Below are 17,035 nucleotides of genomic sequence, written 5' to 3'. Positions count from 1 at the left end.
TGATTGCAAGTACACTCAATTAACTTCAACACTCCATATGTGATACTTTCAAAGCATTTAAATCATGTTTGGGTGGGGGAATATTGGTCCTGGTTTCTTCTTCTCATACCGCGATCAGGACATTTGGAAATGTAGCTTTAAGGGTCAGATTTGATTCAATGAGACAATTTAGCCGAGACGTGACATGAATACAAAAGGGTTAGACCTGCGGTGCACTGCTACACACTCATACCTCATCTCCTCTCATAGTGTGTCAATCTGCCCTCTGGAGGACAGAGGAAGAGAACCAGCCACCCATCTCCATATCTCTGAATTGTCACAAACTGCCTGAACGAAATCCCCCCCAATTGGTTGTATATGATCTCTGGTGGTAATGTTAGGCTTTTGGAAAGGGCACTAGAGGTCACACAACCCAAAGTGTGGTACTCCATTAGATTGGTGCTTGATACAGTAGGTGAAGTGAAGAAAGGCAACTTCCCTTGATCCTCAAGACCCCTCAAACTCAACTCTGGACCTGGAAGCCAGTTCCACAGCATGTTTTTATTGTTCCCCTCTAACCAGGGACTGATTTAGACCTGAGACACCAGGTGTGTGCAATTAATTATCAAGTAGAACAGAGAACCAGCAGGCTCCGGACCTCGTAGGGAAAGAGTTGAGTACCCCTGCTTTAGACCTTTCCACATCCCAACTCCAATGGGACAATAAATCCAAGAACAAAGGGGTCTATAAAACAACCCTCTACTCATTACAGTGAAGCCCACCACTCCAGTGTATGTATGGGGGTTTGTGATATAGCAACCTATTTGATTTTGGCCCCAAACTTAGGGGCCACAGTTCCATGTTGTGAAAGTGCTAGCTATTTATGGTAATTGTATTCCAGAGTTTTACAAATGTGTCAAGTAATTACAGGCCATCTTGTTAAGTTAACGATTCAACACCTTGTTAAACATGTCAAATAGCCAGGTATCAGGAGCAGGCTCTAGCCAAAGTACATTACCACATGCAAATTAAGATGATCTGTAGAACTTAGATGATGCAGAGTAATTCACCATATGGCAGTAAGGTAAGCATGTCAACAGTTAATGTCAGCTTGTGGTTTTCAGTTGGACAAACTTGAAGACTCGAAGATTCAAAATCAACAATATATTTTAGCTTTCCATAGGGATTGAGTTGTCATGACAAACATTTACAAGTACTCTGTAACAGGGCCAATAATGGGAAGAGGGCCAGGGCTCTCCACAATACAAGTGAGCAGATGTCAGTCTTCACAACCACACCACTTCTCTGACTGCGGTTCATCTACCATTCCAGAGGCACTATAATGCAGCAAAACTCTCAGCTACAAGTGAATGAGACAACTCTGTACAAAATGAAAAACAAAGGAAACGTTTATCTCAATATGTAATGTACTGTAGGTTGCACGTGGTTTTTAACAACAAACAAAGACAAAACACAGTATAGGAAAATAAAAACTATAAAAAGGAACAAAGACAAAGCTGCAATAAAAAGTTTGGCAAAAAAACAAGAGACATGGAAACAGACTCCAACTTGGCACCTCCAACAGTACATCATAAAGACAAGTAGCCATCTCACATTGAAATGGACACTATTTTTAGTTGGCAAAGTCACAAATAACATGCATCACTAGTGTCATTGTAAAATGATTAAAAACCTCAGTTTGAAATCATTCTCTGAAATCCTGACATTTTGATAAGCTCAAGTGCAATTTTCAATCCTACCTCTGGCATCACATACATTGTAAATGATATGGCTTACTAAGTAAACAGGTCCATATAAACTGGAAAGAGACATCTTTCATAAACAAAACTATGGTATAGCATTATCTTGGCAAAACAAATCAAAGATCTAAATAACAATGTAAACAACAGCATACCACTGTAGGCCTACAGTTTATACTAACATATTTATAGGTTGTTTATTTTTTAAGTTCCCTGTAAAAAGGGTCATTTCTGAAATGAGAGAAAAAGAAAAAAAACATGATGCGAACTTACACCGTATGTTTGGCAAATTCAAGCATCCCATCTACTTTTTGTCACAGAGACAAATTGATTTGAGGGAAATAACCACCATTTGAACTTGCTGAGCTACAAAACGTTTGTCTCCTCCTGTCTTATTAATAAAATGGTTTGCTTTACATAAGGCAAGGATGCTCTAGGATAAGTGGTGTCAAATTCATTTTGCCCCGCGGGCCGCATTCAGTCTTCACCGAGATCGGGAGGGTCGCACTTAAAATGTTATATTTCCTCGCCATCAAAATCGGCAAAAAATTGTTTCAATGCTCCCGGACTGCCTAGCTTTCGTTTCGATAACTGCTAGAAAGCTGGACCGAGTGAAGAGACTATAAATGTAGGTCTATTATCTTTACTGCAGTTTCCATCTGTTTTTCCTCATTTCAAATGTCCAAAAATTATAATTACAACAATGTTTTTTTTTTTTTACTCAAACCACCAATGGATTGAAAATGCTCCGGCCCACAGGTCGTAGGTTTGACACCCCTGCTCTAGGAGGTGTCACATGTTTTTCCAAAGCAATAATGATATGATACATGGACTCAATTGATGATGGCTCTTTGGGCTAAATGCACTTTTCAACAGTGTTATTTTTTCAATCACTTGTTGTCATATATGTAACAAAAGCAAAGTATTAGTGTGCAACAAAGAGAGCATTGTTATACTTCATCAGGAAATGTGCAAAATATGCTCTAAAGCAAAGTGACAGTGTTGCAATTTCTAATGTACAAGGTACCGGGAGATGTAAGGGACACCCGAGACACAGGTGCAGACCCTCATTCCAACATTTATACAAGGCACTAAGGATAGGAGTCAAGGGCCACACTGCAGGTCTCCCAACAGCCTCCTCAGCTCAGTCTGGTCGGAATATAGGATATTTGGGTAAGAATTCTATAAGAATTACCTGTGGAGGGGAAAGTTCATTTCATTTAACACTTCTTTCAGCATTGAATATTTCCAGTGGGCACTCTTCTATAATACATTCATGCCCATATATTTTGACTCTGTTGCGATTTGAGTTTGTAATGCTCAATAAGTTGGCAAGAATCATATTCTGTTTTAAGGGAGCATAAATGTGTTACACTCACGTATTCCATCATATTGCTGCTTTCACATTTCCTTTTGCTGAGCTTCCAGTGCAGGCCCAGCTAAAGAGAATAGGTGAAAGTGAGGACAGACAACACTGTGCGCACACACACCCACCCACCCACATCCCGTCTGGTTAGCAAATCTGAGTGTGAGGGGAATTTAGGATCGCTTCAAACCATGTCTGGCTGGGGTCAGGTAGTGGCCAGACACCCTGAAGAGCTTCCTTCATTCTTCTGCTCAGTTACTAGCTGTCACTCATTGTTCCGTGACAAAACTAAATTAACATGCCTTTTACTGCTGATCTTTAGGTCTGGTCAGCCTCTGTCCACTATGTCAGATGAAAATAGCTTTGAGGGAAATTCGTTTTAAGGGTTAAAGTTGACATAATGAGTTAAAGACCATTATCCATCAGAAACCTGCTACTTTAACATCACTCAACCCTTCACAACTGACATAACTTGGTCTTTCAGACAGGTGCTAATATGCAATTTGTTCTTACCTTGTGATATAACTGGTTGTTTTCCCATTCTAACAACTTCTGAATAGATCTTCTCGCCTGTTGGGAAAGGAGCACATGCAATATCTTCTAGTATTAACCTCAACTTCACACTCTTTTACAATTGACAACAACCTCAGTATTATGACAAAGAGCTGTTCATAGACTGAACTTCTACTTTTACCAGCTCGTAATTTCCACTTTGTTGTCAATAACACTGGGTTGGGGCACCACCCGTCAGTGATGTACCCTTCAGCGGTGTGATGTGTCATTTCTACACACAAACCCTAATTCCACACAGGTTGCCTGCTTAAGACCAATATGGCTGATTGCTAAACTAGTCCATGAGTAATAAGTGGATGTGCTGATTTAGAGAGAGAGTAGGACTGTGCAGCACACATGACGCGAGGGAAGACTGAGACTTACTCTCTTGTTGAGGCATATAACGGGCCACAGACTGAAGCCCACCGTACAGCAACAGCACAGGCAGCCGCAAAGAAGCCACTTCCCATTGACAGGCAACGTCTTCTTCAAGCAAGTGTTCACTCTGCTGATGCTGGTTTTAAACTCCTCTGGAGCCACCTGGAAAAGAAGGGGGAGAAGAAGGGAGGATGAAATGGACAGGAAGAGTCAGACAGAGGAAAGAATGTGGTTGTAATTTATATAGCTTTTAATTTTATTATTGGTAATTCTCAGAGACAAATCAAATTCTTCATTTTCAATTATTTTGCGCTTAAAATAGTTTTCACCTGAAGCAGTAAGCAAAAAGAAACCCAAAGGGAAAGTTGGAGAATGGCAACCATTCCTTTGCTCTAGTCTAATGTACTGACTGAAGTGAAAAATGGCACCACTTGTTTCAAGAAAAACCTGTACTGTGGTCTGTGGTCTGTAGAATCAAAGAGCCTTAGAAAACAAACAGGTAGCCTAGATATTTGGAGATGCTTTCCAGAGATCAGATGAGATCTCTCACTAGTACGGCTGTAACTTGCTAACCAAGCTCGTCTATTCACGGCAGAGAGGAACTAAAGAGTGAGATAAGCTTAGTGCCTGTGGCAGCGGCCGTCCAAACAACATGAATGGATGCTCATTCCTCTCTGGGTCTGTACGCCATAAAACCGGGGTCGTAATATTTTATGACAGGATGCAAAGGTCTCTTTGCAAAGAGCGAAAGGCCTTAGAATAAGGGCCTACTGATCTGCACCCTTCAATCATCATAATTGTGACCTCTTCCATCACGTCACAATACTGGAGGGACATTTTATTGCCCTGCACTTCCCTCAGCCTGCTCTTACCCCTTCAGCCTTTTTGTGTTGCAGTGTCTGACCCAGGAAGCTGCCCTTTCTTGTGTATGGCACAGTCTTTATTTCATTATTTTATCACCTGGAGCTGTGTCCTCCCGAACACTGGGCCCCCGACCAACTGGGCTCCAAAGACAGCTTACTCATTGACAGAGTTTCACTTCAGCTTTGGACGCACAGTGGTGTGTTGCTTGAAATGCATCAGCATCAGATAGAAGCCACTCAAGAGACTTGAAAGAGGTAATTCAGGAATGGTCTGATTTGTCAAAGGGGAAATAGAACAATAGAGCCACCATAATAGCTTAAATTGCTTGATTCACAGCCCAGTTTAAATAAGTTGGAAAGCCTAGCACAAGACGAAGACACAAATTAATTTGGCTACTGTACCTTTCCTGTGAGAACTGAGGGAAACTCAGTGTCAAATTTGTTGCTCAATCCAAACCTGTCAAAAAGAGAAATACAAAATGGTAAAGAAATGAAAAACTTTCCACTGAACATGTATAAAGTACTATGACCGTGGGCTGTCACAAGGGAAACCTAGCAATGCTTTTTTATGGGGATGGAATTAGACACTTTGTACTGTCAACAAATACCTATAAAATGTAGACCTTGAGCCTAAAACTTTACATAGTCTACAGACAGCAGAAATAAACAACTTAATGTCCTGAATGACCTGTAATTTGTTTCATTATGTGAATAGCTTCCCCTGTCGAGACAATTCTATAGGATGACAAGGATACGTCATATGCATAATGCAGTTGTGGACACTAGAGGAAGTATACGTAACTATTATGTCATCATTTGGCAAGGTAATTGGTGTTGTGTCCATTGCTGGTAAGCAGGGAACTATAAAACAGTAAACAGAATGTTAGGCTATGGATGGTAGCTAGCAAGCTTGTTGGAAATAATATGCTTGATTCACCACCATTTGAATAAGCCAGCTGCTGGCAAAGTATTCACTACAGTGGTTAGCTATAGCTACTTATTGAATGTTGTGCAATTAATGTTCGTTTGCTGGCTTGTCATTTTTGTTAAAGCAGATGCTTTCTCATTTCAGGCTAATTTGCAGAAACCCAGTGTACGTAACGTTAGGTAGCGAACTAGCTAGTAAACTATAAAGCAGGAATAGCAGGTACGCAATAGATAACCCTAGCCTCGTCAATTAAGGCAAACGTAACAGTTAACGTTACGCCCTACGATAGGACCAGACAGCTAACTGACTGTTATTGCCACGGCCTAGCTAGTAAATTGTATTTCACAGCAGGCATTGTTGTTAGCAGGCTAGCGTTAGCTAGTAGCGGATTATAATGGCAGCGTTAACAGTAGCTTTGAATTGCTTACACGGTGATGTGCCCGGCCCCTCGCATAATCACAGGTTCTGAGCAATATCTAACAAGGTGTTCTTCACTCACTACACGTTCATCTTCCTCGTCCAACTCATAGATTGTATCAAAGTCCGCCATGTTGGGTAGTAAGACGCTCATGACGTCTTCTTTTAACTGCCAGCATGACGTCAACAAGATATGCAAGGTGCCTTCAAGACAACTAGGAGCTCGGGGGGTGGGGGAGACTAGCTCAAATCATGAACCGTCATCCAACTCTGAATTCCCAGTCGGAAACTCGGGCATCTTTATAGAGCTCCGACTTTCCGACTTGGAATTCAGAGTTGGATGATCGTTTAAAACACTTTTTCCCAGTCGAAGCTAATTTTTTTTCCGAGTTCCCAGTAGTCATGAACGCATTGAAGTCGGAGATTTCCGAAATCCCAGTTCCTCGTTGTTTGAACGAAGCATCACACGACCACAAACATAATCGGAAGCACTCAATTGGAATTCTGTAAATCCGTGTGCAAAAGTGAGGGATATCATGTCATATCACATAAGCTTATTATTTGGAAGAATACGATCAAATAGGCTTCCCAAACTAGCTAATAATTGCACAACTATAACTGTAGGCTACACACTCACTTGTTTATAGCATTTCATGGAAACCTATTATTACCCATGTAACCTACATATTTATCATCTTATTGAGGGTTAATTTGCCCATATTCTATGAAGAATTAGGGCATACAAGTCATCATCCAAGTGCCATACAACAATAGTCCACAATTAGTTTATACAAATTCTCATTTTGCATTTTGGCCTAGGCTAAAGTGTCTCCAACACCTTCTTACCAATTTATAAAGGTGTTGTGTTTTGTGAAGAAAAACCATAATGCCTAGACAGTAGCCGGTAAAATACTGGTTTTGTCTTTGTGGACAAGTAAATTGACCTCTGTCCAACAGGTTTGTTGAGGTTGTGCAGCACTTCTATACAGATCTCTTGCAAGTTTTTGGAATAGGCCTCGGCTATGTTATGAGGATGTTAATGTTTAATGACAGTCTTGGGTAACCTTTTTACAGGTTCATGATTGTAATCTATCCATACTACACTATGCATCCCATCCCAGCCCATATACCAGACACCCAGAACACACTGGTTGAATCAACGTTGTTTCCCTGTCATTTCAATAAAATTATGTTGAACCAACGTGGAATAGACCTAGAACTGACCTCTGTGCCCAGTGGGTAGAGTCTATATTACATCATAATGGCTCAAAGGTCAACATGAATTGAGAAGACAGTTTGACAGTTGTCAGTTGCTGTACTTGGACGAGCATAGTAGGTCTAGTCTACAAAAATCTAAAACTTGACACTAGAGTCCTTTACAAAAAGTAACTGTCTAAGTTGCATGTATATTGCTTTGGCTAAATTAAGTTGCTTGGGCCAATTGCACTTTATCTGGTGCAATTTATTGGACAATATCTTCCGATTTAATGTTACACATCAACAATCAAATGTTGCCTTTGGCACATGCTGGGCTGACAGAATCCCATCCTAATAGTTTGGAAACGACATAGAAGGTTGATAAACTGATCTAATTTTGTTTGCGGTTATAGGTATCAAATATTAAGAGTAGGTAAAACTATAAACAATGAAGTCTGTTTGAAAACAGTATGCACACTTAGTCTGGTCATTTTTGCAAAAGTGAGCTATCCTTTTCCAGTCAATGAAATAAGTAGAAAAAGGTAACGTTAAAACACATTTTATTTACATTTTGAACATCAAACAAACGTTAAACCCGTATCTCACTTAAAACCTGGTTTACTTGTCCCTGTAGAAAAACGTTACGAAAGTGTGCTTTGCAATCAAATTGGAGAAGAAAATGCATAGTTTGGCAAGCCATTATAAAAGCTCCAAATTAATGATATCCCTTTTCATTCCAGATCAATTTCAAATAAAATGTACCTGATTTTTTATTTTATTTACAAACACTTATACACTTCATTACATAGTCTACAGAAAATTATATTTATATCTCAATAACTCAGACACAAACAAACAATTTAAGCATTACATGTCTGAACCATATGTTGATTTTTGTATGGGTTTTTTGGAATTATTATTAGAACTATTCTATAAAAACAATATTTCAAGAGCCTCCAGCATTTCGTTGCAGTTATAAATCATCTTGTTTCTCGAAATCTCCTAATCCACAACATGTTCTTCAGGACGTTTGAATAATCCATTGGAATCCAAGTCTTGAGGAACGGTCCTTTCAGCGTGTTGGAGTGCTCAGTTGTGTTGAATGGTCTAAATTCGATTCTACTGAGTGACAGTAACTTGCTGTATGTTCCTAATAGATGGCAAGTTGTTCATTCCGGGGGGTGGGTAGAGAGAGCCGTGAATATCCGACGGACTGAGTGAGCCTGGTACGGGCAGAGGACTCACTGAACCCGGGTCACTGTGCACTGATCCTCCACTGCCATCAGACCCCATTTTCTTTTTGATTAATTTCCTCTCCTTGGCTCTGCGATTTTGAAACCAGATCTTCACCTGTAAATGTAAAAGGAAAAACGTGTCAAAATTGCATTCGTTTTATCTTTGATTTATCATTTGATTTGTCAAGTCTAGGGTCCTAATGCTCTATCAATTAATTGGTTTTACCTGTCGTTCTGAAAGGCCCAGGTTCCCCGCAAGTTCGGACTTTCTACGGATAGTGATGTAACGATTAAAATGAAACTCCTTCTCCAGCTCCAGTCTCTGGTGATCGGTGTAAACCACTCTGTATTTCTCCTTCGTTCTTGTTTTGCCTGAAATTGTGAGAAATTCAGAGAATTTAACAGGCTATGCTTCGTGTGCCTAATTTTTAAATAGCCGTCACACTGAACAACGAAAATGATGCAAAGCAACGATGCAATTTCATGGCATTCAAATGATTGATGAATACAGGGGCAATAGCCTATTTCAACTCTAAAGTTAATTATTTTTTAAATTCACCTTGTAATTTTTTACTATTTATAGCAAGTAATACTAGAGAGGTAGGATAATCAACAGGCTACTTATCAAAACGCCTATTAAACTTGATTCTTCGTTTATCTAATAACTCTCTAAATGTGTATGACACGTCTTTAGGCGCTTTCAACTGAAGTGGTGGCTATCGTGTTAATCTAGATTGTGTTGCTTTGTTGGTAGCTATGCTAATCGAGCCACTGATCTTCTTTTGATGTCCCTTTTTGAACAAACTGCAGAACAAAGAGTCTCAGAGATTTTACCTAAACTCCATTGATGTGTTAAGAGGCAACACACGACACATAAAGGAGTTACAAGGCAGACATCTCTCTGGCTTGGATCAGGTCGCTCTTGTTGATAAACCATAAACACGTCAGCACCTTTGCAGGTAGAAAATAATATTAGTCGTTTAGAACAACATTGAAACATTTTGATATTCATAGTTATAGCCTAGGTCATGCTTGGTAAGTTTTACAGGGCTAGAGATAGCCTCCTAGAATTAAACACTTAATAACACATTTGATGGGCTTGCCTAACAAGAAAAATACACCTAGGCTATACAATTGTATTTTCTGAATATTTAAATGTGGATGGGGGTGATTTGACAAGTTAATAGGCTATAAAACAAAATTTACGAGTTAATTGAGGCTCATACGATATTATGACTTAATTGATAAATATAGTCTACAATTCTATTTTTTTGTATATATTTGTCAAATACATGTATTTGCTGTGAAAAACGCCACCCTTTCCGGCAATATAACTCTCGAAGAATGGGAGACGAGGAAGACACTTTGGTGCATATCAAAGTAAAACGAGGTGTTGAAAGGGGTCGCCGCCTGAATTTGACGGATAACCCTCAAAACTAGAGACAATGTAGCAAGAAAAGTAGACCTCGCATCTAGTCGACGGGAGTAGAGAAATTAGCATTACAAGTAGCACCTGGCGCCCTTTCTTGACACGTTCATCGTTTCCTCCACAAGGCTATAGGCCTGTATCAGAAAATAACTAAGATGTTGTAATTGATATCATACTTTATCAGACCATTAGGAGGCTTACAGTTGCATTGTCCATAATTAATTTGATACGTTCGATCGAGTGCCTATACTTTTCCTATTTTCTCTTCTGTTTTGAGTCTGGTGCAATTTCCAATTTAGTGCCTTGAAGTTGTATCTTACATGTTTCAAAATAAGCCTAACACCAAACTGAATTATCAATTTCCATACATTTCACATGCACCTGTGTAATTATGGTGACATCTCATTTAAAATGTGATTAAATGATTCGTTCTGAGACCACGAACAGTTACAAATTAAAGGAGAATTAGCTATTGTTAGCAATTCGTTACGAATATCACCTAAAATGTACCCAAATGTACACATTACGTGTTATGCATGAGGTTATTCGTTTTTATAGTGAGATTTATCACTTAAAGTATGCAATTAATGTTTATATTGTATCCATTCTCTAAATACTACCTGTTGCACAAGTTTATGAGCCGGCACAATTATGCATTTCCATGCAAGAGAAAACATAAAATGTCCGGCTCTTCTTAGGTAAATATGAAGATGTAGTTTGACATGAGTTGAGGCTGTGCTCATTGCACGAATAATTTTAACAGTGGCATGCGTGTCTTGACACAATATAGTTGCTTGTGACCTTTCTCACCCGTAGATGATGATTGCACCGTTTTGTTCATCCACTGGTAAGAAGAATTGCGCCTTTCTCTATCCGGGGAAAGTTGAGCAACAGAAATATTATCTGTAGGTGGTTGCAATACTGCTGACCCTGGCGCGTGCATGGGATTGTATTCAGGTGAGCAATAGGAAACTTGTCCCGGCGAGGAGTTGTTCATGGGCGTAGGAATAGTGTTAGGAGGCCCCAGACTATAGGCGCCCCAGTCCTCCCTCGGTGCGACATAAGGAGCTCCCCAAGTCCCCGAAGACTGTGTATGAGTATCCATGTTTGGCACATGATGGTATCCAGTAAAGTCGGAATATTGTGGCGTGGAAACAAAGTTCTGTGGTGGGATGTTGATTCCCGATCGTCTTACAGGTCCTTGGTGATACATGCTGCCTTCTTTATCCAAAAGGTATCCCACATACATGATTTGAAAAAAAAGTTACAAAAGTGACATTCAAGTCGACATAGTTTCCGGGCGACTCCTTCTGTAAATCTAAAAAACAATCCTCTTGCTATGGTTCTGATGTGTATAGTCCAATGGTGCTCCCCAAAATGACATGCGAACTAGTTCCTGACTTGATACTGTCTCACATAATGTGGCGCTGTTGACAAGGTGGTGGTGCTAAAGATATATTATGGTCTTCCTTCCTGACGTCAGATGAGTCTTCAAACCCTGATGATTTGCATTCAAAAGAAGAGTCAATAATGCTGCCAAACCCACTGTCCCCTAGCGCATTTTTTTTAAACCTATCACCCCAAATAGAGCAAACCCTGCACTTCAACTCTGAAATATTATCGGCATGCATCAAAATATAATTGCGAAATTGAACTGCAACTTCACCAACAAACAATATGCTTAAATTAATATGCTCCTGATGACGTTGGGCCTTACACCTATCTTTTAGGCCTATGTATAATTGAAGTGTGCTTGAAATACATGTTCAATTTTCAACATTTGTATTTATTTAAGCCTACTCTGAAGCTGCAAACATTATTCCTTAGAAAGTAAGATGTGATAGCCTGAGCCTAATTTTAATACAGGGCTATTACTGTGCTATATTATACGCTAGAATTGTAGGCTACTAATGATATAAAGTGTAATTGTGGATGTCAGCCTCTTGATTGTGTTATTTTCATTTTGTTATGTGTCAGAGAATAATAAAAGATAGCATTAAACATTTACAGCGCTGTCAGAGCGTGCATGGTCACACTCCTCTCCTTTCGTTGAATGTTTTTGCGAACGCAACGTCTCCCACGCAACGTATCCCATGTCCGCAGCCACGTTTCACGCCTTCAGAAGCCGATCGTGTTTGTTAAAGCTATTCACTTACAAAGGAGGTACAGCTAAGTATGATGATATTTTCTCCTGCAACAAGGCCAACTATTCACATTCCTTCTAATTCGCACTTCAACACTTCAAGGTCGCACTTCGCAGCTAATTCCGGTTTAAAGGAACCTGAAGTGTCACCTATGACACCCGCTCAACGACAATGTGGTCTTGCTCCCGTGCGTGCCATTATATTTGGCATGATCTTGGTTGTTATCCATCCCTCTTTTGCAGAAGAGATTCCGTAATACATCTCAAATTAATTGCAATATCTACCATAAAACAAATCAACACAAATCGAATTACAATTGTCAAACATATGCCTAGTCCCAGGCCTACTAATAACACATGTACATTGGCCTACTAGGCTTACAAATATGTATATCTTTGAAATCATTTGTTGTTTTTATATTTGGTGACTGATACGTGTTTTCACAAGAGACTGTAGGAATCGGCTAGCATCAAATAACCCTGATGGAGATTAAGGTTGAATTGAATTGAATTTATTTGGGTAACAGACATATACAACAAAATATACAATGTGGACCCAGTGGATATCACTTCCAAATATTAATTAAAACACGTCTTGTTTCCAAAGCGGTCCTCGATGGTACAAAACAACAACACGTGTAACTTGTCTAGTTAAATAAAGGTTCAATCAAAAATAAATACAAATAATTATTAAAAGGCAAGACAAAATTACAAACAGCCACATTACATTAATTTATATTGACATCTTTAAAAGTGGCACATTTCCCTAACCTTAAAAAATATATATTTATTGCATCATCCCTGCTGCAAATATTTGTCCTCATGGTGCTTTTTTCTGTTCAAAGTATGCAAAGTGTGGAAACAAATAGAGATCTGTATGGCATCTGAATCTCAATGACCATACATTGATACAGGTCAGGTGAATTGAGTGACTGTAAGCAAGAAATTGCTCATTTCCTCAGGCCTTGGTGTAAGGATATTTTTGCTGAGATAATTGATGACCACTGCTCCCTTGTGGATGGATACAGAACTCCCATCAGTGGGCAATCAGAGGTGAAATCCATCTCTAACAACTGTCATGTAGTCCCCTCAAGAGGGCACCATCTACCAGAGAATGAGATACTGTTCACCATGGAGTATGTTTGGCAACTTGTGCACAATACACTGATGCCTTCAGCAAAGGTACTTATTGAGAGCCATTTACAGTTCTAAAGTGCTGAATTTATATTACAAGTCAAATAATTGCTTTTACAGTAGGCCTATATGATGTACAAGTCCTCCCAGAACAGAACAGCAAAAATAATATTCATTACATTAAATAAATAATTTTTAAAAATCCCCTACTGAATCCAACTCATCAGCTGATATCCCTCTGTATGTACCTTGATAAGTGCATTCCATAGGTTTGTACAATGCGTAACCACAGGATGTGTTGGAGTTACTTCTATATTTTTGGGGCACTTTTATGTATGTTTTTATGTGTGGATTTAGTTATAAATACGTGTAAATTGAATCTTCATACAAAGGTATTAATTACAGAACAGTGTAGTTTGTGCAGCTCCCTGTGACAACTGCTTGTCAGTGATTGCCCTCTGCTGGTGACAGAGTGAACCCCTCTGCACATAAATTCCTCTGTCTCTGTAAACCCCAAATCACTATGGACATTTAACATATATGGTAATGTAGTCTCAAAATTCCAACACTTCCATAAGTCCAATGAATCCATATTCTCTCTCTCTCTCTCTCTATCTATATATATATATATACAGTACCTGTCTAAATGTTGGACACACCTACTCATTCCAGGGTTTTTCTTCTCATTAGCTATTTTCTACATTGTAGAATAATAGTGAAGACATCAAAACCATGAAATAAGACATGGAATCATGTTGTTACCAAAATAGTGTTAAACAAATCAAAATATATTTTATTCTTGAGACTCTTGAAAGTAGCCACCCTTTGCCTTGATGACAGCTTTGCACACTCTTGGCATTCTCTCAACAAGTTTCATGTGGTAGTCACCTGGAATGCATTTCAATTAACTCACATGCCTTGTTAAAAGTTAAATAGTGGAATTTCTTTCCTTTTTAATGTGTTTTAGCCAGTCAGTTGTGTTTTGACAAGGTAGGAGTAATATACAGAAGATAGCCCTATTTGGTAAAAGACCAAGTCCATATTATGGTAAGAACAGCTCAAATAAGTGAAGAGAAATTAAAAGTCCTTCACTACTTTAAGACATGAAGCTCAGTCAATATGGAACATTTCAAGAACTTGAAAGTTTCTTCAAGTTCAGTCACAAAAACCATCAAGCACAGTGATGAAACTGGCTCTCACGAGGACTGCCACAGGAAAGGAAGACCCTCTGCTGCAGAGGATAAGTTCATCAGAGTTACCAGACTCAGAAATTGCAGCCCAAATAAATGCTTCACAGAGTTCAAGTAACAATCACATCTCAATATCAACTGTTCAGAGGAGACTGCGTGAATCAGGCCTTCATCGTTGAATTGTTGCAAAGAAATCACTACTGAAGGACACCAATAAGAAGAAGAGACTTGCTTGGGCGAAGAAACACGAGCAATGGACATTAGACGGGTGGAAATCTGTGCTTCGGTTTGATGAATCCAATTTTTTGATTTTTGGTTCCAACCACCATGTCTTTTTTTGAAGCAAAGTAGGTGAACGGATGATCTCCGCATGTGTGGTTCCCATCGTGACTTCAGAGTGAAGGAAAAGCAGCCAACAAGTGCTCAGCATATGTGGAAACCTCTTCAAGACTGTTGGAAAAGCATTCCAGGTAAATCCCAAGAATGTGCAAAGCTGTCATCAAGGCAAAGGGTGGCTACTTTAAAGAATATATTTGTTTCACACTTTTTTGGTTACTACATGATCCCATATGTGTTATTTCACAGTTTTAATGTCTTCACTATTATTCTACAATGTAGAAAATAGTAACAATAAAGAAAAACCCTTGAATGAGTAGGTGTGTCCAAACTTTTGACTGGTACTGTAATGTAACAAAATGTGGAGTCAAAGGGTCTGAATACTTTCCGAAGGCACTGTATATACACAGAGTGTTCAAAACATTAAGAGCACCTTGCTAATATTGAATTGCACCCACTTTTTCCCTTAGAACACCCTCAATTTGTTGGGGTATGGACAAGGTGTCAAAAGCGTTCCGCAGGGATGCTGGCCGATGTTGAGTCCAATTGTCACGTTCTGACCTTTATTTCCGTTGTTTTGTATTTATTTAGTATGGTCAGGGCGTGAGTTGGGTGGGCAGTCTATGTTTGTTTTTCTATGTTTTGGGGCATTTCTATGTTTTCGGCCTAGTATGGTTCTCAATCAGAGGCAGGTGTCATTAGTTGTCTCTGATTGAGAATCATACTTAGGTAGCCTGGGTTGCACTGTTTGTTTGTGGGTGATTGTCTATGTTGATGGCTTGTTTCAGCACAGTCCATATGATTAGCTTCACGGTTGTTATTTTGTTTACTGGTTTTGTATAGTTTTCAGTGTTCACTACTTTCTTTATTAAAGATTGACCATGGACACTTACCACGCCGCATTTTGGTCTTCCGATCCATCTCGCCTCTCCTCTTCAGATGAAGAGGAGGACGACCGTGACACCAATCCTTCCCACAGTTGTGTCAAGTTGTCTGGATGTCTTTATGTTGGTGGACCATTCATGATACACACAGGACACTTTTGAACATTGAAAACCCTAGCAGAGTTGCAGTTCTTGACACACTCAAACCGGTGTTCCTACACCTACTACCTGTTCAAAGGCACTTAAATATTTTGCCTTGCCTATTCACCCCCTGAATGGTACACACGTACAATTCATATCTCAATTGTTTCAAGGCTTCGTTTACACTTATTCGTTTACACTTATTGAAGTGGATTTTACAAGTGACATCAATAAGGGATCATAGCTTTCACCTGGTCAGTCTATGTCATGGAAAGAGCAGGTGTTCCTAATGTTTTGTGTACTTGGTGAACATCTTATATGTCAGCGAGGTTTTGTTGGAGAAACTATGTTTAATATAACTAAATTATGTTGCAGGTGTTTTTAATGTTGTGTATCTCGTTTCTGCTACCATCCCAATGTTGAACAGAAATGCGTCTCGAGATGAGGTTGGAGAAGCACAAGGTTTTAGTTGGTTGCATAAGTCCAGAGATATTGTTGAGATGGACCCCAGGACATCGCTGCAGGAAAAGTGCTCGAACATGACCCTGTGCTAGTATTTCTAGAGTCGCTGCTCTGACTGACCCATGTAAGGCCGATAGAGCAACAGACACTGGTTCTCAGTTTGTTGATGGGATGTAACGTCTTCACATGCACTCAAGTTCAAACAGGATGCTTGTTGAAGCCCAACTTAGGTTCAAGTATTTCAATCATTTTCTTCAGGGGATAACAGGAAAGGGGTGTTTTGCTAGCTTGTTGAAACAGCCTTTTCCCTCCCTGTGTTTTATCATTAGATTTACAGTGAACATTTTGTGCATCTACAGGACAGGATATTACAAGAGACGTGAAGGATTTTCATAGAGGAAACATGTACAGGAAACTTCAAGTTGAAGACATCCCTCTCAGAGCACAATGCTCTGTATGTGTATCAGCAGCTGCGCCTCCACTAGGTCCTGTCCTAGTCACCTATAGATTGATGAAACTTACTCTACACTGTTTAAGTGAGCGAAACAACTTACTCATAGGCTGTAGTCATCAAGGAGTAATACAAGTATTTCATTCCATCAAATACAGTGCATTTCGGAAAGTATTCAGACCCCTTCACT

The 17,035-nt window shown here is 39.4% G+C and overlaps 2 protein-coding genes across 2 annotated transcripts; both read right to left on the bottom strand.

Moving 5' to 3' along the window:
- Window positions 1–1,128: 1,128 nt before the first annotated feature.
- On the bottom strand, window positions 1,129–6,568 carry LOC139391132 (cysteine-rich hydrophobic domain-containing protein 1-like). Its single transcript, XM_071138681.1, has 6 exons — window positions 6,255–6,568; window positions 5,301–5,355; window positions 4,042–4,197; window positions 3,619–3,675; window positions 3,119–3,178; window positions 1,129–2,934 (listed from the first exon to the last, which is right to left on the bottom strand). Exons 1-6 carry the CDS (start codon window positions 6,395–6,397, stop codon window positions 2,884–2,886), a joined length of 522 nt encoding a protein of 173 aa, XP_070994782.1. The 5' UTR covers window positions 6,398–6,568; the 3' UTR covers window positions 1,129–2,883.
- Window positions 6,569–8,559: 1,991 nt separating this feature from the next.
- Window positions 8,560–11,353, bottom strand: LOC139391136 (homeobox protein CDX-1-like). The gene is made up of 3 exons (XM_071138686.1): window positions 10,915–11,353; window positions 8,902–9,047; window positions 8,560–8,790 (listed from the first exon to the last, which is right to left on the bottom strand). Exons 1-3 carry the CDS (start codon window positions 11,351–11,353, stop codon window positions 8,560–8,562), a joined length of 816 nt encoding a protein of 271 aa, XP_070994787.1.
- Between the last annotated feature and the right edge of the window lie 5,682 nt (window positions 11,354–17,035).

The sequence above is a fragment of the Oncorhynchus clarkii genome, chromosome 31 (assembly GCF_045791955.1).
Source record: "Oncorhynchus clarkii lewisi isolate Uvic-CL-2024 chromosome 31, UVic_Ocla_1.0, whole genome shotgun sequence".
NCBI classification, from domain to species: Eukaryota; Metazoa; Chordata; class Actinopteri; order Salmoniformes; family Salmonidae; genus Oncorhynchus; species Oncorhynchus clarkii.
This window is presented reverse-complemented; position numbering and strand designations above follow the sequence as displayed.